The sequence below is a fragment of the Podarcis vaucheri genome, assembly GCF_965113315.1.
Source record: "Podarcis vaucheri genome assembly, chromosome: 12".
Lineage (NCBI taxonomy): Eukaryota > Metazoa > Chordata > Lepidosauria > Squamata > Lacertidae > Podarcis > Podarcis vaucheri.
Window position 1 is genome coordinate 43,404,669 of NC_138750.1, and position 21,765 is coordinate 43,426,433.

Consider the following 21,765-nt stretch of genomic DNA (forward strand, 5'->3'; position numbering starts at 1 on the left):
GGGGGACTGTTCTAATCCATTTATTAGCCTGGGAAGGGTGTATCAGATCAATTCATTTAAAATGCAGACCAAATTAAATCCTTGAGTTCAAGTGTGAGAAATGGAGACTACAGGAATTGCAGGAGCCACTGATCTTCTGACCAGGAAATGCAGAAGGCAGCTAATTTTACATAGAAATGGTTGGGCAACATTGTTCAGTAATCGGCCATACCAGGGGTATAGCCAAAACAGGATGATCTTGCAAGAGGAAGAGGAGAATTGAACCACTGAATGACACAACAGGAATAGGAGCAGAGTGCATGATTGATTAAAATTCTAAAGGTGTCCTTTTATTGTCGTTTGGTGTTACTTGAAGGCTATACCCCTTCATTTAATCTTGATCTCAGTTTCTTTTCATCAAGATGAACAACTGACTTTAATGTATTTAGCCCAAGCGGGGGGGCGTTGTGCATAACCAGCTCTCTCAGCCATTGCCTGCCTCTGAAAGGGGTGTTGCAAAATCTGCTGCAAGAGGTGGACCTGAAAGTAAAACAATATTATTATTATTTTTAAAAAGCATTATACACAGACAAAACTACAGAACAAACCCTGGTATCCCAACTGTGCAATTCTATGATTATATACACTCTTCTACACAGGTTACAATTAAGCGGTTTTTTTCACTCAACGGTTTGTAGAGTTTATGCTTCTATTCCTTGATGACTGTATCTTTAGTCTCTTGAGCATAAAAAGTCAAAGCAAGTTAGCAAGATACCTCAGAAAAGTCATTCCTTTCTGCCTTTTGCGCAGCTGACTCGGCCATCCAGTTTCTGAGCACGTACCTAGGATTTATACCTGTAGCCAAAAATAAGAATCTATTTGCACATATAAAAAATCAGCAGGGGCTTTTCTCTTAAGATTTATTATACTGACATCCATATCTTTTCTTAAGACCGATATGAGGAAGTAATTAAGGATCTGAAAGAAATGGACATTAAAACAGGAAGAAAAATTCATGCTTACAAATCCTTCACCACCCTGCTACTCTCAGAGTGCCTAGAATTAAGTGTGAAATTGCCTGTATTATCACAACACAACAACTTACAGCTGCACTGGTTCAAGAAAAGAGTGTTCCCAAGTTTTCCTGAATCTGAAATATTTAAAAGGGGACAATTTATGATAGGCTTCTTTCATCCTCAATCCTTATTTCTAGGTTATACAATTTTTATATAACTTTACTTTTCAAAAGTAGCACTGATTTCCCATTCTTAACTTAAGCAAAAGAATGCACCTTTTGTTTTCCCACCACTAGAAACTTGTCAAAGAAAGAGAAGTTCAAAGGTGGCCACTTTCAAATCCCTTTAAATTAAAACAAGTAAGGCACTCGAGAATGTTCACGGTGTATGTAACAAATGTTTGGGAGGAACATAATCACAACCAAAGATTTGTTACAGCTCCTGGATGGGGTGAGGCGCTCTGAAACAGCCTTATTTTTTTTCTCCAACTTGTCTCAAACTGGTTAGGTTTAGAAGTCAGACAGCATTTGAAAATGAAACCACCAAATCTATCCACCAGAACAATAAATGCTCATCTACAAAGAGGTTTACACTGAATTGTGGGATCAGTGGAGATTCTTGTAAACAGACCGAGACTTCAGTTATCAAGTGCATGTCTGGTAATATTGGGACAGATGCCTACGCAAAGCCCAGAAGCCAGTCATGGGAGCAACCGCTCTCTGTTGCAATTGTTCCCTGTGATATGATGAATGCCTCTGATCTTGGAGGCATTCCAGGATCCTAGAGGTATCCTGAAGCAGATATGGAATGAAAAACCAATACAAGCCTGCAATCCTGGCAGGTTAATGTCATTAATATACAACATTATTATATACCTGATGGTGCTTGTTCAACTATCTGTGTTTTAAGTCCTGTTATTCTTCAGGGCCAGCAGGGCAGATGAATGAATTTTGGAGATGAAAGGCAAATCTGTTTCTTTTTATATCCGATATGGTAAGCAGCATTAAGAGGCACATATAGCTGTAGCATAATGATAGCTATATGAGGCTTTCCTTTTCAAAGCTATTTTCCCAAATGCTTCAGAGTGCTGCTCAAATAAATAAATAAATCAACCAACCCTTATGTTTACCACCTTAGCCCATGGGAAATAATTAGTGCAGAAAATCTGGAGTTATTCAGGCTTAGGAGCTCGAGTGACAAAGTTATAAGGAGTCATGTACCGAGTGAGATCACTGATCCATCCAGTCCAGTGTACCTGATCCAGCAGTGCTCTCTAAGATGTCAGGCAAAGTGTAGTCTAGTCTTGATAGATTAGGTTTTATAACTAAATCACTAAGCCCAGAAAACCAAACTGGTGGTAGTATGGTTGTGAACACAGCAGGATGAAAATTGTGTGGGGGGTCTTTGGACTGCCATGTGTTGCTAGTCATCATCCTGACCATTAGCCGTGCTTGCTGGGACTCATGGGAGTTGTAGTCCAAACGGTGCCTCACGCCTGATCTACACTGGTGTGCCACAGAGGCAGGTTTCTTGTAAAATCGCTCACTTTCCCCAAACTGGCAATTATTTCTGTCTCAAGAGAGCCAAGAGGAAGGGGCTACTGGTTTTCAAGTCCCACCCCAGCAGAGTTAGCTCTAGGGAAACAAGTATATGGTATATGTGACATGTTAGCACACTAGGTCCCAGCCTGATACCTACTGCAAACATGGCATATTCTACATGGGTGTAAAGTGGATGGGAACTCAGGAATGGTGGGGGGGCATGTTTGCCCTCAGGGAATGGAAATCACAAGAGTCTAAGCTGCTTGGAAACCCGATGTAATGTCACATCAGTTAAACAACTATTGAAAGAAATATCTGGGCTACAGGAAGAGCATGTGACTTAATTGTTGAGAAGAAAATAAATTATTGACTCACTCACTCGTCATTCTTTTGCTTCGCTTGGAATTAGAATCACCTGGATTCCTATATTGTACACACAAAACAGGGTCATGAAGATTAGTTTGTGCCTCTTGCTCTGGGCTGGTTCAAACATATTGATCTCAGGTGGATAAACCATGGTTTATTAAACTGAGAATAAGCATCAGGCCCATGCACTTCTCCTTTGTGTTTCTCCTTGTTCAGCAGCCTTAGTGCTTCCATTATTGTTTGTTTCAATCACATTCGGCATTACACCTGAACTGGAAAACCGTGGCTAAAGCTTGACATATTAACTAGGATACTTGATAAGGCTCTGATCTTAATAAATCATGGTTTATTAAGATTGTTACATCTGAACCACAGCCTCCGTCCCATGTCTACAATTCTGCATTTAACTGATACACTACTTGCTATTTTTCCAAGACAACATTAATAAAGTTATTCACAAAAATGCATCATTAATAAAGTATGGGGAAAATGAACTATGCAGGTTTCACAACAGTTTATATTCTTCATGACCAGAAACTGATGATCACGGAATATGCCCAATGCTTTTTTTCTTAAAAAATATTTAGGGGTACTCTCATTTTGGCTCAAGAAACCCACCATTTTATAGTTCAAATCGGAAAAAATAAATACAGTAAATGGACAAAAGTACAAAGATTCACAAAATGTTTAGGGTTCTGTACCCCCAGAAAAAAAGCACTGAATATGCCTATGGAATCTACTGGTTTAAATATTCAGTCAATTTCATACAGAAGTCTCAAAGTAATACATAAAACACTTAATACACAATGCACAGACTTGAACATGCACTGCCCACTGAAAGGCAACTCCAAAAATATGTATCAATTGTTGGGAAGGAAAATGCTCAAATTTGTAAATCTGGGCGGTTGGGGAGGGGAGAATCATGAGGGATGCTTTTCTTACAGATCCTTTTATATGGATTTGATGACTGGCATGGATAGACCAAAGGGTATTATCAGCAAAACCCTAAGTTGCCTTATAGACAGTTAGGCCATTGGTCAGTCTAGCACTGACAATGCTACAAAACTACCATGATTTCAGACAGGAGTTATTGCAAGCCCAACCAAGAACTTCAAGAACGCAGTGGGACAAGGGGAAGATTGGCCCCACTGGTATTATTTCTTTGCACTTCCCCACCTCCCATCCTAGCTCTTCAACATTCTCATAATTACTACTAAGTTTGCTTAATTGAATTTCTTCTGCTTGCATTAATTGGGTTAGAATTTGTGTGTGTTTTTACCAGGGTTGGGAGAAATCAAAGAACCAACCTGTCAATAATGAGTATGATCACCTGATATAAAGATATCTGATGCATATATTTTTCAGTTTACACACTCACTTTAAAAAAAAATCAAAACAGCATTATTTTCACAGAGGAGAAACACATTTTAGGATTATTTCTCCAATGCTAATATCTAGCCATTATAGAAAGATGAGTGCTGAGTTAGCGACACAACTGTTCTGATCCTGATATGGTATCTGGGAGGGGGAAATTTGAAATTCCCTCCACCTGTAAGTGTCCAGAATTGCATTTATTTACCTTTTTAACCTCAAGAGGTACAACACAACCCAGCTGGAAAAAAGCTTGTGTTTAGCCACATCTTGCAGAGCCCAAAATTCCTACATGGAAATAAGTGATCACACACTATTACTTAACATCAATAATAATACACACATCACTTCCCAATATATGGATAACATGCAGCTGTTTGGGTAGCATATAGCAGTGATATACTCTCCACAAATATTTCTGGTGATCTACAACAGCACTGCACCAAGCTAAGGTAAAATCTGTTCCTTAAGCCAGGAACTGTGGTTTCTCTGTGTATTATAAGCTACAGGTATCATTTCACTAGGCAAAAATCACACACTAGCAAAAAATAGTTCCCCAGAATAAGTAATTTAAATATGTTGGAAACCTGCCTATAAATCAAATGAAGGAATGCAAGACATACAAGAAGGCATCCCAATTGTTTTGGGGTACTGTATATATATGAATGTCAAACATGCTGGTTTGGGAGGAAGCAAAACTTCTTGCAAGGAAGATGGATTGATTTATGATTCTTGCAATATCTGTGCTGGATTTTGGCCATTGATCCTCTCTGGAAATAAGAACTATCTGCAAGGGAACATAACTTGCCACTGGCAAATTCTTTCCACAAAAAAACAGAATAAGCTATGTTTATTTTTCTCTCAATATATAAAAAATCCTTGTTTGGGAACAGGTCATCTTTTAACCATGCAGGATATTACATCTGGCATCACAAAGCTTATCATCTGGGAGTGATCCTCAGGGCTAGTATTTTTATTGTATCCAGTGCTCCATCTTTCACACCACCAATGATAGTGACTTCCCTCAATTGCTCAAACAGAACGTGTAGACAAAATATTCTTTATGCTTCTGGTGAACATGTCAGGCCATGTGCTGAAGTGAGTTTAGGCACATTCCCAGGTAGCAGAGACTTATATGAACCTCTACACTCTGTTGAGCTGCAGAAACTCGTGCTGGGACAATATGTGCCCCAGCAGCCCACAGTTCAAGCTACTCAACACTGAGGGATTACTCTGTTCTTGCTAATGGTGAGACTGTGCATTCCTTTGTAGAGTCCATCTAGCATGGAGGGGAATGTACAAATAGCTTTGCACTGGGCAAGTGGAATCAAGACAAGGTGAAGGCTCAATACCTTGTGGGACCAATCTATTCTAAACCTATTAATAGAAACAGACTGCCAAAATACGGGATCAAGGTGAGATAACAAAAATAAGTTCTCAAACCCTTCAAAATCTTCGTAATAACTGTCATTGCAAATGATGGTCCGTCCATCCCCCACCATTTGGCTTACCTATCAGATTCCTGCATGATGCGCTGCCATGGAAACAGAGACTGAAAAATCTCCACAGTGGAACATGCAGCTGTTTTACTAAGCTCAGCTATCCCTTTTCTTCCCAAAACAAACAAGCAGGCCCCAGTATCCAACCAGTCATTTTCACCCAGTCCTGCACATAATTTCAGTTTCAGTCTCCAACCAATCCTACTTTCACAATTGAATCTTAAAAGTATAATGAGCATTTTCTCTTAATGTCATTATGATGTATTCAAGTTTAAGGACCGTTTCACATGTATCCTCAAATACCTTAGGAATGCTGATGCTCTTCAGCTGGTCTTCTGAAATCTCACTGAGCTCCCGAAAAGTCATTGTAAAATCCGCTTTTGTATCTTCCATGAGCTAATAAACATTAAAAGACTTCTGTCAGTTTCAGCTTTAATTCTTCTGTCAAAGGGCAACTCAAATATTTAACCAAGGAAAGAAACTCACTTTTAGAAGGAATGCAATCAAATAGTTATCGTCCTGATTGTCGCCTAGGAGACCTAATTTTGCTTTGAATAGTTCTGTGAAGCTGCAAGTTAAGGAAATAAATGCATTAATATTACAAAACTAGAGACTCTTTGAAAATTAAGATGCTGACATCTTTTTAAAAGATGGGTTCCAACAATTACATACCGTTTATAATACTGTTCTGTGTATTCCTCAAGTATCTGAGAAGCCCTATAAAGAGAAAATGTGAAATGTTGCAGCAAAATAATTAGATTTGTATAAAACTCACAGATTATAATTCTGTTTTGTCATTCTTTTAAAGAAATCAGAAATTTTATAGTTATTCTGAAGGGAAACACATTACTTTGCAACTGAATTGCGCTTTTTTGTCTTTGCATATTTTCCAAACAATACATGAGATACATTTCACATTTAATTTGTTGTTGCCACTATTATATAATGAGTGAAGCTGTTACCTTGCAAGATCAAGCACATGTAAGTCAGTAAATGTAAGACCTGGTGCTGCTTTTCTACATTAGTTTGAATCATATCACGTATGGGGCTGCATGAGTATGTATTGGTACTTGAAATTAAAAATCAATTTTTAAAAAAGGGGTAGGGGAGTATTAACATATTGACTGCTTATCACACCAGGTAGTGACATCTCATTATAATGAGGCCGCTTAGGCTTGTCTTCTTAGAAAAACCAATGCAGCATTTCAGCCAACAACCTTTAGCATGAAAACTGCCTCCTGGATTTGCCTAGTTTTCTGATGTTTCTGTTTTGTCTTCCCAGATTGGCTGACAGCAGCAATTCTGGGGCCCAGTTTATGGGGGAAAAACCTCTGTAATTATGTAGAGACCGTTTACCACCCATCATAAAGGCCATCTTTTATTTTCCTTTTTTTTTTTTTTTGCAAGACTAGCATGGTCTAAATAATAATAATAGCTTGGTTTAAAAAACAAACTCCCCACTTCCCCAAAGCCCTCCTTTTTTGTTTAGCACATATGGTCATTAAAGAATGTCTCATCTCACGAGCTCTTTTAAGCATGAAGACACTTTTAAGGATTACTTACAGCTGCTTTTGTCTGGGAGCCAATAAAGGGTTTAGAGCCTGTAACAGCTTGTTCAGATTAAACAGTCCGACATTTGCCTGGTTTCCTATTTTATACCGTCTTTCATCATCAGATGTGTTTGGGACGAAATCTGAAACAAAGTAATATTCAAAATAAACAACCAACCTTAACATATTTGAGTAAAATCGTATTTCGTGTTGATGCCAACTAACAAAAAGTCCTGTAGGCACTAAAATATTTTGCATAGAAGTCTCTAAACACCAGGATATTAGTTTACACTGGATTAGCCAAGGTCTGATATTTGCCAAAGGAAAGGATACATTGTCAGCATACAAGCTTAAAGATGGCAATGAGTTATTTTCTTATTTCAAATGCAGAAAAACAAAACAGAGATCCTTCACAACAGCAGTTCTTACTCCCATCTCCTTGACCTTTCTCCTCCATTTCTTCCAATCCTATTAAATCCTTTTACTGCTCAAATCCATATAAAGCCCAGAAATTAAAGAAACAATGCATTATAAGTGAATGTATACAGATCTAGTCAAATTCTGTAATTTTTAAATTATTTACTACTTTATATCCCCAAAATAATACTGCATTCACTTAGGCTATACATACCTGGGTCATAAGACTCCATAAAACCAAATGGACCATAATCTATAGTTATGGCTAACAGGCTGAAATTATCTGTATTGCACACACCTAAAAATTAAACAACATTTATTTATTTCAGGTATGCTTTCCCTCCATATTGGAAAATAAGGCAGCTTACAACACAATATGCAATAAAAAATAATAGTAAAACAAAAAAACAAAAACTATCTATCCATCTATCACTACACACACACAAAAGAAAAGCATGAATCCATAATAAAAACAGTCTCAAAACTGACCAACATTGCCATCTAAACAGCATGATGTCATATCCCAGAAAATGCTGATTTCATATAAATGAAATGTGTGTTACCATCTGAAAGATTTCTCCAGGAATTACAGTCTAGAAACCAGGTTCATTCCTCCATTCCATAGTTAAGAAGTAGTTTACTATTACAGTTAAACTGCCCAGCGTGGATGGGGCAACCCAGTCAAATGCAAGGGCATATAAAAAATAAATTATTCTTATTACATAGTTCTACATGGAATGAGCAGTATGTTTTTTGCAAACATTGTACTTGAGGTACAATCCCATTTTCCAATAGATATTTTTTCCCAACCTTACTAGAAAAGGACAATGTTGTATTTTCCTTAACTGTAAACAGCTTAAAGTTAGGGCCCCACTGAAATCAATGTGAAAAGATAAGTCAATATGAACTTAAATCCCACTAATTTCAATGGGGACCCCAACCTACAACTAGTTTATGTTGGATCCAGTCCAACATGTTTTTCTTAATTTAGTTTTATTCCATGCAAATCTGGTTTATTCACATAGTTAGTCAACCATTTTGACACCCTCCCGATGTGTATCCCAAAATGGCTGAAAACAATTAATGAGTACACACACACACACACACACACACTCTTCAGGAATGAGGCGCCAGCCAGGCACCAGGTTGTAAGAAAAGGCTGTGACTGTGCATGTAAAAGATCTCAGGTTCAATCCCTGGTTTTTCCAGATAAGGCTAGGAGAGACCTTTGTTGAAGTCCTGGAGAGCAACTGCTAGTCAGTGCAGACCGTACTGGACCAATGGTCTGACTCATTATAAAGAGGCTCACTATGTAGGTTTGGGGGGGGCTGGGAAAGACTACACCCTGTTTGTATTTTTCGACAGAATCTAAATATTTCATACCCTTCACTCACAAAGCAACAACACAGTACCAAAAACATTATCTCACCATGAGCAAAGCCTACTGACATCCACAAGGCAATCAGACCTGCAGTCTCAGACACTACTCTAGAGAAGAAGGCCTGAAATCAAACACAATTTTACCATGAAAGTTGTTTTAGGAAAATTGTGCAGGGCCCAAGATGGGGAAACGTACAAATATATTTTTCAAGAGTGGTTTAGACACAACGTGGAGCTGTGTTGCCCTTCAGTTCTGCAGCCCAGGGAAACTAAGAGCAGGGTTTTTGCTTTTCATGGGGGAAGAAGGAGCTGAGACTGGGGGGTCATCTACACTTCCACGTGTCCCATGATTTCTAGGCTCAGGTCCAATAGGTTTTCCTTTTGTCCTGCAACTTTCCTTGAAAAGACCTGCTGTTTACTGCAGAATTGGAACAATTGTCGGCCAGGTTTCCTGTGTCTAGAAATCACAGGACAAATTGGGGTAGGGTAGCGGGAACAGGACAAAGAGAATGTGGATGAGCCCTGAGAAAACAGTGTCCAAGATGAAGTTAAACAATCCCCCCCCCCCCCAGTGCTACTTCCACATTCTTCAAAGGGCTAACTGGGGTTTGTAATAAAAATAAATAAACAAGATGAAACTGATCATGCTTTTCCCACATCATGTCTGGTGTGGCCCATAAACTGTAAACCTCCTGGATAGAGATGATGTCACTTTTGCATTCTTTATATGTTATTGCTTAAATACATATTAAACAGAGATAATAGACAGCATACACTAAGTTCTAATGCCCTTTTAAATTGAAGGCAAGTTTGGATTTGTCAATAAATCATAGATTACATATTCTTCTTTTGTTGTTGCCGTTGCTGTGTTCACAAAAGCAGAAAGACTTACCAGATATCTGTTTGAATCATTCATGTCTATTGATGGAAAGTGCTCATCTATGACATGGTCTAACAGCATCCTAAATTACAAATGAAGAGTTTCTTCCATCAAAGACAATTTCAAAACAACACTGAAGGAATTACCCTGTTTAAGATTATATCTGATACTTGGAAATATTCCTTTAGGTGCCTACGCCTACCTATAAAAGTTAAATTGGGTTGTATGAAATACAGTGGTACCTCGGGTTACATACGCTTCAGGTTACATACGCTTCAGGTTACAGACTCCGCTAACCCAGAAATATTACCTCGGGTTAAGAACTTTGCTTCAGGATGAGAACAGAAATCGTGCTCCGGCGGCACAGCGGCAGTGAGAGGCCCCATTAGCTAAAGTGGTGCTTCAAGTTAAGAACAGTTTCAGGTTAAGAACGGACCTCCGGAACGAATTAAGTACTTAACCCGAGGTACCACTGTATACACTCTTTAATAAGAAGCATTTTTTCTATAGCCAGATTGCAAGTCCATACTAAGTTTTTAGCCACATATGGTTCCCTCAAGTGAGATTTTATATCTTATTGGGATGGAACAAGCAGTGTGGTTTTGGAGACTTTTGAGAGTTAACACCCAGGTGGCTGCTAGCACTACATTTTATGCTATTGAACTATCAACTAAATGTTTTGCATTTCCCCACTCCTTGTACAAGACCGGCACCTGAAAATCTGATGCTGGCTCTTGGAAATTTTCTAGCCTTCTATGTTTGAATCCATGCAACAATCCATATACTGTTGAACAAATTGTTTTGGGTCAGGATCCAAGTGCTCAGTCTGTTCCACTTGGCTATGAGTGTTCTGGACTTGGATGTTTTTGAACTGCAGCATGACAAAAGACTTTTGAAACTGAGAGGAGCTGTAAAACACAACTGAAATGCCACTGAGTTGGAGGAGGGAGGGGGACGCCTGTGCTATTTAAAAGAAAACCCAAAAAACCCAGTGGATGAATGCGAGCCCTTTAGTATCTCATTAAAAAGCCAATAATATCAGTAACTTCACAGGCCATACAAGAATTTGCAGTAGTTGTAAATGCTTATTTCAACACTGACTCGTGGAAAACATAGTATCAAGTATATGCAATGGCCTCTATACAGGGAAAAATATTTGCCATACACATTTTTTACAATAACTCTGTATTGTGAAAGGCATTCCACAATTTAAAATGGAATTGCATGTTACCAGTGCCCATAAATTAGTACTTTGGAGGGCTGCAAATCTATCCATTGCCTGCTTGCCTAAAAACAGGATGCAGGTACACCTGTGTGTGTCCCAAAGAACTGGTATCTAAAACTCTGAAGTTCTTTTCAACATTTATATTGGTCAGGATCCAAAGAGGCCTGTGTGTGAGTGCTAAGCATTTCCATGCACTGCCCCATGCAAGTGTGCGTGTATTCTAATATTTCCATATGGTGGCAGCCCCCTATACATCATAGAATGCCTCTCTACAGAGTCCCCTTCTCGGCCAGATTTTCAGGAGATGCACAAGCCTGTGTTAAGAAGGGGAAGGCTGAAAGGTCCCTGTGCATATGTAGCCTTTTAGAACCCCACTATTTTATTAAATTATCCAGAAGTAAAAACTGATCCAATAAATAAATACTTTCATTCTAACCTTAACAAATCCAGTTCTCCAGAATGAGCTAAAATTTCTAATGATCCTATTCGAAACCATGATTTGGCAACACGCAGAACTATAGCACCTGAAATACAAGTATATGCATGTCAATAAATAAAAATGCACTCTGTTCCAGAGTCCTAGATGTGCTTCCATTTGCATTCAGAACTTCTGTGCTTGTAGATTTGCCCACTCACGTCAATGGATGGAGCCAGTACATGCTGTCTCTTTTAACTTTTGATTAATCACAGGTTAGCAATACATCTGAACTCTATACTGTGGTTCATCTTAACTATGGCTTTGCCGAGTGATGACTTTCAAAGATGACAAATATAAGAGAACAGTAGCATACAGAGAAGAAGCCAGCAAACAAAACAGTCTAAAACAGACAATAATTTTGGATTATGGCTTGGTAGAGATCTGTTGGAACTGTTTTAAAAAGGATTTATAAGAAACTGGACATAGAAGCTGGATGAATACTAATTTGCATTATTAGAAAATTACTGTGAGAGTCCTCTTGTGCTGTCTGAGTAGTTAAAATCTTAGCGCTTGGCTTGAGAGGGAAATCTAGGTAAAGTGCCATCTTGCTGAAGGGGGGAAAAAGTCTGGATTTTAAATCCAGCTGTGATTATTCTGGAGTGCATATGTTGAATATTTAGAATAAATGCTTTTATAGATAACTGTTAGGGAGGCAGGAGTTCCTTTTTCTTTTTAGCTTATAACAAGATTCCTTTATTGTGAATTAAGGAGGGTACACACAGGAACAAGACAGTTGGAGGTGGGAAGTGCCTGCAAAAAAAGGCAGGGTGGGAAGGATCTCTCAGGGTGGGAGACTGGGAGACCCAGGTGAGGGCTGGGGGAATCTGCCTTGGTATGTGCAGATAAATGATATGAATTGTACAACATAAATGTGATAAAGGGTCTTCTTGGTTCTTCTTTCTTCATTCTTTTTCTTTTGCCTATATAACTGTGTTTTGTATTTTCTAATAAATGAGTTTGATACAATGACAGTATTCCAAATAGTAATCTGAAATGCAGGAGTTACCTCTTTCTTTCTTAACATTCCCGTTGTAGAACCGATCCCTCCACACGTCGTCGTCACTCACAACTAAACTGTGCAAAAAGAGAAAATGAGCCATTAGTATGAAACACCTTAAAGTTGCTTGACATAAATAATAATAATAATTATTATTATTATTATTATTATTATTATTATTATTATTATTATTATTTATATCCCGCCCTCCCCAGCCGAAGCCGGGCTCAGGGCGGCTAACAACAATCAAATAATCAGTCAAATAATCACACAATCTAAAAATATTTCATTGTAAAAATTAATTAAATCAAATTGATGGCAACCAATTAAGCAAAATTCTTTTCAGGTTGCCAGAGGAGGGAGTCAGGCTGCGCCCTGACCATAGGCCTGGCGGAACAACTCTGTCTTGCAGGCCCTGCGGAAAGATGTCAGGTCCCGCAATTTTAAACTGAAGCAATTTTAAACTGAGTCAGATCATTGGTCAATCTAGCTAGCATTGCCTACACTGACTGGGAGCAGCTCTTCAGGGTTTCAAACAGGGAACATTCCCAGCCCTGCCTGGAGGTGCCAGTGGCTGAATCTGTGACCATCTGCATGCAAGCCAGATGCCCTATCAGTTTTCATTTCTTCATACAAGCCTACACACAGGAGAGACAGGATGGTGGAAATGTGGCGGCACAAAGAACCCTGTACTTCTGTGACTATGCAGAAAGCACTTCAACGTTGTTATTTTTTGCTTATCAAGCTGTTATGGATGTCTTCAATCCAGGCCATTCAAATAAAAGTTGTTTGGCAACATATAGCAGAAGGAGAAGGAGCAAACCAAAGGGAGATGCTACTACCTGCATTTATTATTATTATTATTGCCATATTTGTACTTCAATTGCTTTGCAAGCCTTTCTTCGTAATTAATCCCATTTTACCAGTTTGATTGTTTGCCTAAGGCCTCCAAGTGAAGCTATAAGGAAGATGGGACTTCAAGTTCTGGACCTTTCAAAACCAGTTCTCTAGCCGTAGAAGCACACTGGTAGATGCACTAGTTCATACGTCCCGTAAGAACAGGTGCAGATAGAGGCAGATGCCACACAGATGCCTAAAAACAAATGCTAAAGTTTGGGGGGAAACATATTCCTTGCTCCCAGCTCCCAACATTTGCAGTGCTTAAGCATCCTATGATCGGTCTGGAGCACACCATGAATATTCATCACCCAACACCATGTGCGTGGCTTCACTCCACTGACTTCCTGTACTCTGTTCCAGAAACCCCCAATCTTCAAAGCATGAAGGTTACGCATAAGAATGTTTTCCCTTCTAGCATCACTCTGTGAATGGAGCTTCCTGTTGGCAACACAGGAACACAGAGCTAATAGAGTGGGCCCATCTCCAGGGTGTTTTTGGATAAATTACATGCTCTTTCCCACACTTCTGCCAAGACTCAGCAAGAACGTTGTCAATTAACCGTAAGAGCTGAGATATGACGGCTTCCTATTGCCAGCAATCTAGTGATCAGCTGGGGTTATTTGAGTTAAATATTTATGAAAAGAAGTCTGGAAAGCTTTCTGGAGTACTGCCCTCCTCCCCCACACGGCCTTACCAGGACACCGAGAGTTTCAAAAACAGCAGGCTAAGCACGAAGGCCAAGCAATCTCCTGAACTCAGCGAACTTGGTACACCAAGTTCACGCTGGCTATTGTCTTTGAAACAAACAGCCTGTCACAGCATCTTCCAACGAGGGTTGTAACAGCCTCATGGGTTTTGCATCAGTCACTGAGTTTGCAAGACCTTCTGCCGAAGCAATTAAGCAGGTTTTCCAATAGGTCATTTGTCTCTTCTACAAGCAAAAATTTGTTTCCTGATTGATGCTGGAGAGAGAGTTCTGCATGTTCTCAGCAAGCCAAAAACCTGCACAGGCAATCAGAAAGGGCCTTGATAACCACATACTGAATGCCCCCCAAATGTCAGCAATATCACATACTTAACAATTCGGCAACAATAGCAAGGCATCTCACATGGTGTAAGTGCAATATTAGATGGAGTTGCAGTGAAGTAGCGTGGAGCTGCTGTTTGCGAACTCTTCTTAACTTTGTGAAAAGTGTAAAAGCTAAACAAAACGATGTCACAAAATGGCAGTAAATGAATACGTTGCGCCCCATCAGAAATTACAGGCAGGTGAGCACAACACTCATACAAACAAAATCTACTTCATATTTACAAAGATTGAGCAGAAGGCAGATTGGATTTCTCGGGCGCAAGCCAAAAAGCCCACAAGACACAGTACATGAGTGGTCTCCTCCTGATGTAAGTGGAATCAAGTAAGCATCAGATCAGATTCTAAAGGAAGTACAAACATGCATACAGTACCTAGCTGCTCTGCTTGTAGGAATTCCAAGATAATGCATAGCTTCACTTCCTAAGAATTCTCGAACAGAAGAGTGGAGCACAGCTCTGCCGTCCCCATTCCTGTGGAGAGGAAAACTAGGAATATAAACACTACCCTTTCCTTTTGAATTAGGAAAAGAAAAAAAGTAAATGCTTGAGTGGGCAAGGGATTCTGATATAGGGATGATTGAGGAACTTCATCTTGGCAACTATCAGCTATCTACAGACTACACATTTCTCCTAATGCTGCAATGCATTTCATGAAAGTTTAAACACATCAAAACACATATTTAAAAATAATATTTATTTATTAGATTTATTACCTGTCCTTCACTGCAAGGTCCCAGGGTGGATCACAACAATAATGTATACAATTATAAAACAAATAAAACTATTACAACCACCAAACAAGAAATGTGTATTAAGAAAATGAAAGCACATGCTATTAAGCAGTTTAAAACAAGGTTGTAGGTACGAGTCCTGTGTTGGGCAGGAGAATCCTGCATTGCAGGGGGTTGGACTAGATAACCCTCGTTGTTCCTTCCTACTCCATGATTCTATGTAATTCTATATAGAAAGCCAGTTAAAAACTGGGCTAAAGATCTCCTCTTAAGTAGGAAAAATAGGAAATACATGTTTATAAATGGATTTTGAGAGAACCTTTTTAAAAAAGTTTGTAGATTAATGTGAAATTCTGGAAAAGGGAAAACTTGCAAAGATGGCATCAATTTACCTATCCTTAGTTACATGTAATGTTTGGCACCGTAGGCCCTGAGCGAATCTGAGCGGTGCTCAAGAAATGCAGGCCGGTAAAATCAAACAGCTGAAAGTCCAATTCACCCCAAAATTACCTTGCTTTGCACAATTTAGAAGACAGCATGTGGCACAAAACAGAACAGGGAGCTTGCAGAGAAGGAAGCATGGTAGTTATTTTCATAAGCTAGGTTTCATAAGCTAGGTTTCATAAGCTAACGTGAGAAGAGGAAAGAATCACAGGACCATCGCTTTGGGATTAAATAGGCCACAACTTTATTGATTACGGATGTAAGTAGGTCTTGGCATAGGCATTGGGTGTGCACCTGAAATCAGCGAACGCTTTGGCACCACTGTGGCCCACGCTGGGCTGCAACCGCCACTTACTGCTAAGCGGTCTTTATCATTTGAACTATCTTCCAGCTCCTGATGTTTTAATTTTGCCATGCTAGGCTAAACTTGTTTCAGCAAAAAACATTTGGAAACCTCTTCCCAGGCATAGGCATCATATAAAGCAGGAATTTAAAAGTGGCATGTGAATCCTTATTTCTACCAGAGAATAGCAGTTTCAGCTCTTAAAAAGGTAGCAAGTGTGCAACTAACATCACCCTAAGAAACATGTTCAAATGAAATCACCCTCCCCTGGCCCTACCCCACTTACATATCTAGACTATAAAGAACCTGCATACCTCCACAAATCCTCCAAAATCCTCAGGACTCCTATAGTTCTCTGCTCAGCATTAATGTGATTTCCCCTAATTCCCTGGCAATGCAAGACAGTAAGAGCTCCCCAAAACTCGTATGATGTTACCTCCCGGTAGTTAACATTAAAAGGTATGCTGCCTTCTAGCTATCATGGGTAATGCTGACTAATTGACCCAGGCCCCATTAATTTATCTGGTCCTTCTTAAATAAATAAACAGGTTATGGCAGTGATCGTCAAAACATAAGACAAAATTCTTTTGCTCCTGATGACTTAAACAAAGGGGTGCTACGTGCTACAGTTTCATGCAGACAGATAATCTTGTACTTTGAGGTTGGGATGGTTTTTTAAGCTGGCCATTGAAATGAAAGGTTTCAAACAGAAACAAGACCAAGAGCTATCAGGGGTGAATACAGAATAAAACACAAAACACATGACAAACCTAGAATACGGAGTCCTTCCTGAACCTTTCAGCTGCAGTTCCCAACTGTCACCAAACCTGCAAAAAACCATTGGCATTAGTAATATTGAGGTACTGATACAGTGCAGTAGCCCGGAAGTCCCAGATTTAAATCTTCCCTTAGCTATGAACACTATAAAACAGGGGCTGGGTAGGGCTGCCATACACCCTGATTTTCCAGGACATGTCTTGGAATTCGCCTCAACAAAGCTCAACGAATTTGGTTACCCTAAGGGAAAAAAAATCACCTGCCTATCACTTGGATGGATGGTGATGTCAGCTGATGAGGGTGGGTGTAAAGTGCGTGTCTGTGAGAAATCAGTACCCAATTCATTTGGAGCCAGGAATTTGACAGCCACAAAACCTGCTCCTTAGCTTTAAATCAGAACAAACAGCAAACCACAGCATTTGTGTCTGGTCAGTATTTTAATTATCAGCAGTAATATTTCTTAATGTACTTTCTGAAAAATCAGTGCCAGCCATATATCATTTAGAGACCAACTATTCAAAAAGAAGAATGCAGTACCTGTTTGTATAAACACCAATCAAATGGGCTCTTCCGTCACCCAGCTGACCTGCCCAGCTACCAAACTAACAAGGAAAGAAGAAATTTAAAAATCCCAGTCACTATGCGGTATTATTTACAACAGATTTATAACCGGAAAATCATTCCTAAATCTTCTGGTGATGGTTAGATTCAACATGTTAGAAAAACAAGTCCTGCAAATTTCCTACAAGCATGCTTCAGAGACATAGCAACAAATTGGAGCGGTGTTAGCCAAGTTATATTTTGTTCTGTTCTATCTTGACAGAGAAGTAGGGCAATAATAGGAATCAGAGATGGAATTCCTGAAATATTTGCAGACTGTAAGTCAAGGCAGAGGAGCTCAAGCTCGGGTAAGATAGAGCAAGTATTATTATTGACCTGATGGCCACCATATCTGTGGGCCAGAGGCAGAGATCCCAAGGCAATTTTTGCACCAGTGACAAGCTGTATAAAGTCCTCTGAGTCTGAGATGGACATATCCAGGTCCAAAATATCTTCCAAGACTTCCTGGATGGAGAATGACAACACAGAAATCACTTAGAATACAAAAGACATTCCTTATAGTTGGAAATGCCACTTAATTAGTGATTTTTTATATCTATATCTATCTCCCCGGCTGCTACTCCTCCCTCCTCTCATAACACACATTCTATTTATCAAGAACACAGTGAGCTGAATCCATCTATTGCCTAGGGCAAGGCTAGCAACAGTTGGGCACTGTATTTAGTCACTGCAATAGGTTTGCAATTATGTGAGAAACTGGAGCACCTCCAGTGCTAAAGTTCAGTGTCCTCAGCTTCACTCATAGGATTACTGTGTGGGCTTAATGGGATGAGAATTGTAAAGCACGGCATTTCCGTGCGCTGCTCTGGTTTGCCAGAAGCAGCTTAGTCATGCTGGCCACTTGACCCGGAAGCTGTACGCCGGCTCCCTCGGCCAATAAAGCGAGATGAGCGCCGCAACCCCAGAGTCAGTCACGACTGGAAGTAATGGTCAGGGGTCCCTTTACCTTATAATACACAAAAAGTGATGCACCCAGACTCAAATGGAAATTCATGTCACATTTTCAGCACAACAGTTGCCAAAGAGCCATGTGGCATCTCCTCTCTGTACTCCACCAGCAGTGTAGTCTTTTTCTTTTCCTCTTAGTTGTAATTATAGTAAAAAAAGAAAAGCATCCTTTCTGTCAACAGCTTGTGGAATATGTAAATCAGGCCCCATAAAAATTAAGGAGATTGGGAGCGCACTCACTGGGCTCACACACACCCCTCTTCCCCTCTAATACACACCTTTCCTCCTTCCCTTTTATTTTGAAAACAATGTTGATTAGAATCACACCTTTTCAAAAATCAGAGTTTACACATCTTTTTTTCACCTGTGGTTGCAAACTGGTTTGGTGCTAACTGTGGTGAAAACTCCAATGCAGGTGTAGTGCTAAACAGCAAAGAAGAGAGATGCAGTGCTTGTATGACAAGCATGTCTAACAGGTTGATTGCAATCTACTGGTTTTTCCTCCCTCAAAAAAAAGCTCAACCACTTTGGGTAAGGTTACCAGATTTTTGTCAAAGAATCCGGGCACACTTTTTTTTTTAAAAAAAGAGAGAAACCTGGGCTCTCTCTCCTTGTCCTCCTGGTGCTCTCCTACCTCTCTTCCTCAGTGGCGGCGGCAGCAGCAGCGCGGCAAGGTCGGGGCTCCCCTCTTTTTTCTCCTTCCTCTTTCTCTTCCTTCTCCTCTCCTCCTTCACCCTGCGTCAGCTCCGGGGTTTTCCTGGCCCCAGAGTGCCGCTGGGCAGGTGGCCGGGTGCTCTCGCTCCCAGCTCGTTTTGGGTCACGGGGGGTGGGGTGGTCAGCGGTTCCCCCAGCTGACGCGCCGGGCGTCCCTGGTTCCCCCTTGGCAGTGGCGGCGGCAGTGGCAGTCTCAGCAGCCCGGAGCCAGCCTGGTAGCGCAGTTGGCTCTGGCTGGCTTCAGGAGCTACTCGCTGCTGTGGCGCCTGCCATTTTGCCTCGCCAAAAGTCCCTATATATTGTGTCTTGTGCCGCTGAACCAATCACACAATATTCATTCCCTACTAATAAATCTACAACACTTAAAATATAAATCTGGGGATATTAAATGAAATCAGGGGACATTCCAGGGACGGATTTTGTCCAGGGACTGATTTGTAAATCCGGGGATTGTCCCCGGAAAACGGGGACATCTAGTAGCCATAACTTTGGGTCTTCCTCCCCCCAAAAAGCTCAACAACTTTGGTCAATCCAATAGGTAGATCACTGCCAGGTTTTTTTATAGTGGGAGTAGACTGCAGTCTCTTGGGAGTTGGACATGCCTGTTGCATGAGAAGGGAAGGAGGCAGGAATAACACATGAACCCCGGAGGTGTTTCTGAGCTGGAATACATGCAGTACAAATCTTTCGTGTGTCATTGGAGCTTTGGACTTGAGTAAACTCAATAAATTACTCAGTTTGAAGCCTTGGGGCATTGATCTGAAGTGAAAAGGGAGGTGAGAAAGAACAAAAAAGGGTGGTGTTTGATCTCTTCTGTAAGATAAAGAATAATTACTTCCACACCTACGTCCTATGCACTGAGTTCCACCAGTGTGCTATGCACTGAGTTCCACCAGCGCAGAGGTGGGGGATTTTAAGAGATCTTCGCAAATGTTCTAGAAAGTTTTCTGGCAAGGAGCTGAATGACGAATGTAGAAGTTTCAATACGCCCAATGCAAACTGGGCCGCAATATAATTCTATTCAATATGCTATGCAGCTTAAATTTTGTGTACTCAACAGATTCCTAATATTTTCTAAAAGTTGCAAATCAGCAACCTTGCATCACACAGTTAGAGGAATTCCAAAATAAATAAAATGAAGCCTAACCTTTGAGACAGCTACAAGCAGAACTCTGGATTTAAATGGTGTAGGGTAGACAAATGAAAAAATGACGTCTCGCACTTCACGAAATATAATTCTCTTGAATATGATCAATGGGAAGTGTGGCTAAAAGGAACAAGCAAAATATTTTCACATACCATTCCTGAGGACTAGCTGTATTAGTCATTTGACTAAAAAACAACAGATTCCTGTTTGTGAACTGCAGCTAATGATGTGGAGTTTTTGACAATGAAAACCAACAGAGTTTTAGCTCCTGAATTACTGCTACTCGAAATATATATTAAAAAGTAGTGCTGTTGATTCAAACCCAGGGAAAGTGACGCACACTTAAATGCAGCAGTGGCTGCAAACTCATTTGCCACTAACAAGTGTCCCCAGTCATCTGCTAAGTAGAACACCTGGCAGCACCCTTCCCCCAAAGCTTGCATTTGCCCCGCTGTTTGGAAAAAGTAAGAAAAGAAAGTGTTTCTTATCTCCTCTGTACTCAGCAAATTAAAGAAGATCCTCTCTCCAGTTGCTGGAAGATTCGGGAGGTTGGCTGAGACCACAATAAATGACAGACTATGCCCACCTGAGCTTTTGGGAGCCGTATATAAATCACATTTGAATCAACAGGTCCCGAAAATACCGTATTTTTGCTCTATAAGACTCACCTTTTCCCTCCTAAAAAGCAAGGCGAAATGTGTGTGCGTCTTAAGGAGCGAATGCAGGCTGCGCAGCTATCACAGAAGCCAGAACAGCAAGAGGGATTGCTGCTTTCATTGCACAGCGATCCCTCTTGCTGTTCTGGCTTCTGAGATTCAGAATATTTTTTTCCTTGTTTTCCTCCTCCAAAAACTAGGTGCGTCTTGTAGTCTGGTGCGTCTTATAGAGCGAAAAATCCGGTAATTCTTTTCTTGTTCCGGTGAAACTTAAGCACAGCTAATTCTCTCTGGTGTTCAGATATTATGTAATCAGGCAAAATGTTCATCCAGATAAGGTGACCTTTACAAGTAATTCTGCCCAGTTTTTTCTTTTTTAATATGCTGTATGCAAAATATTATATTAGTATGCCACTAGTTGAAAAGTACCTGTGAATTTTTCTGTGGAAAGTCTCCAGCCACCAAAATGAGATACTTTTCTTTTTCTTTCACAATAGTCTTGATCCCAGTTTGATTTGTTGATGTAATCATGCACCTGACTAAAACCACTTGCAGCGGTTATAGAGTCCACGAGGCAGCAGCCAGACTGACACACCAGCATTAACCAAATGGGAAATGCCAGAGCTGCACCGTACCTTGACATACTGAGTCCTAGAACTTTTCTTAATGAGGTCTCAACTTTCTACGGAACTAAAA

General features: G+C 40.2%; 1 protein-coding gene across 1 annotated transcript in view; it reads right to left on the reverse strand.

Moving 5' to 3' along the window:
* Positions 1-307: 307 nt before the first annotated feature.
* Positions 308-21,765, reverse strand: part of LOC309515705 (protein adenylyltransferase SelO-like) — a 22,949-nt gene continuing 1,491 nt past the window's right edge. Inside the window, 20 exon segments of the mRNA XM_082193797.1 lie at positions 308-519; positions 755-834; positions 2,916-2,959; positions 4,482-4,561; positions 6,076-6,168; positions 6,259-6,340; positions 6,445-6,489; positions 7,336-7,465; positions 7,954-8,037; positions 9,169-9,241; positions 10,012-10,081; positions 11,661-11,748; positions 12,709-12,776; positions 15,061-15,159; positions 16,977-17,033; positions 17,521-17,585; positions 17,920-18,048; positions 20,414-20,494; positions 20,496-20,533; positions 21,499-21,759. Of these exon segments, the coding sequence (XP_082049923.1) occupies positions 397-519; positions 755-834; positions 2,916-2,959; positions 4,482-4,561; positions 6,076-6,168; positions 6,259-6,340; positions 6,445-6,489; positions 7,336-7,465; positions 7,954-8,037; positions 9,169-9,241; positions 10,012-10,081; positions 11,661-11,748; positions 12,709-12,776; positions 15,061-15,159; positions 16,977-17,033; positions 17,521-17,585; positions 17,920-18,048; positions 20,414-20,494; positions 20,496-20,533; positions 21,499-21,712 (1,743 nt within the window). The 5' untranslated portion in view covers positions 21,713-21,759 and the 3' untranslated portion in view covers positions 308-396.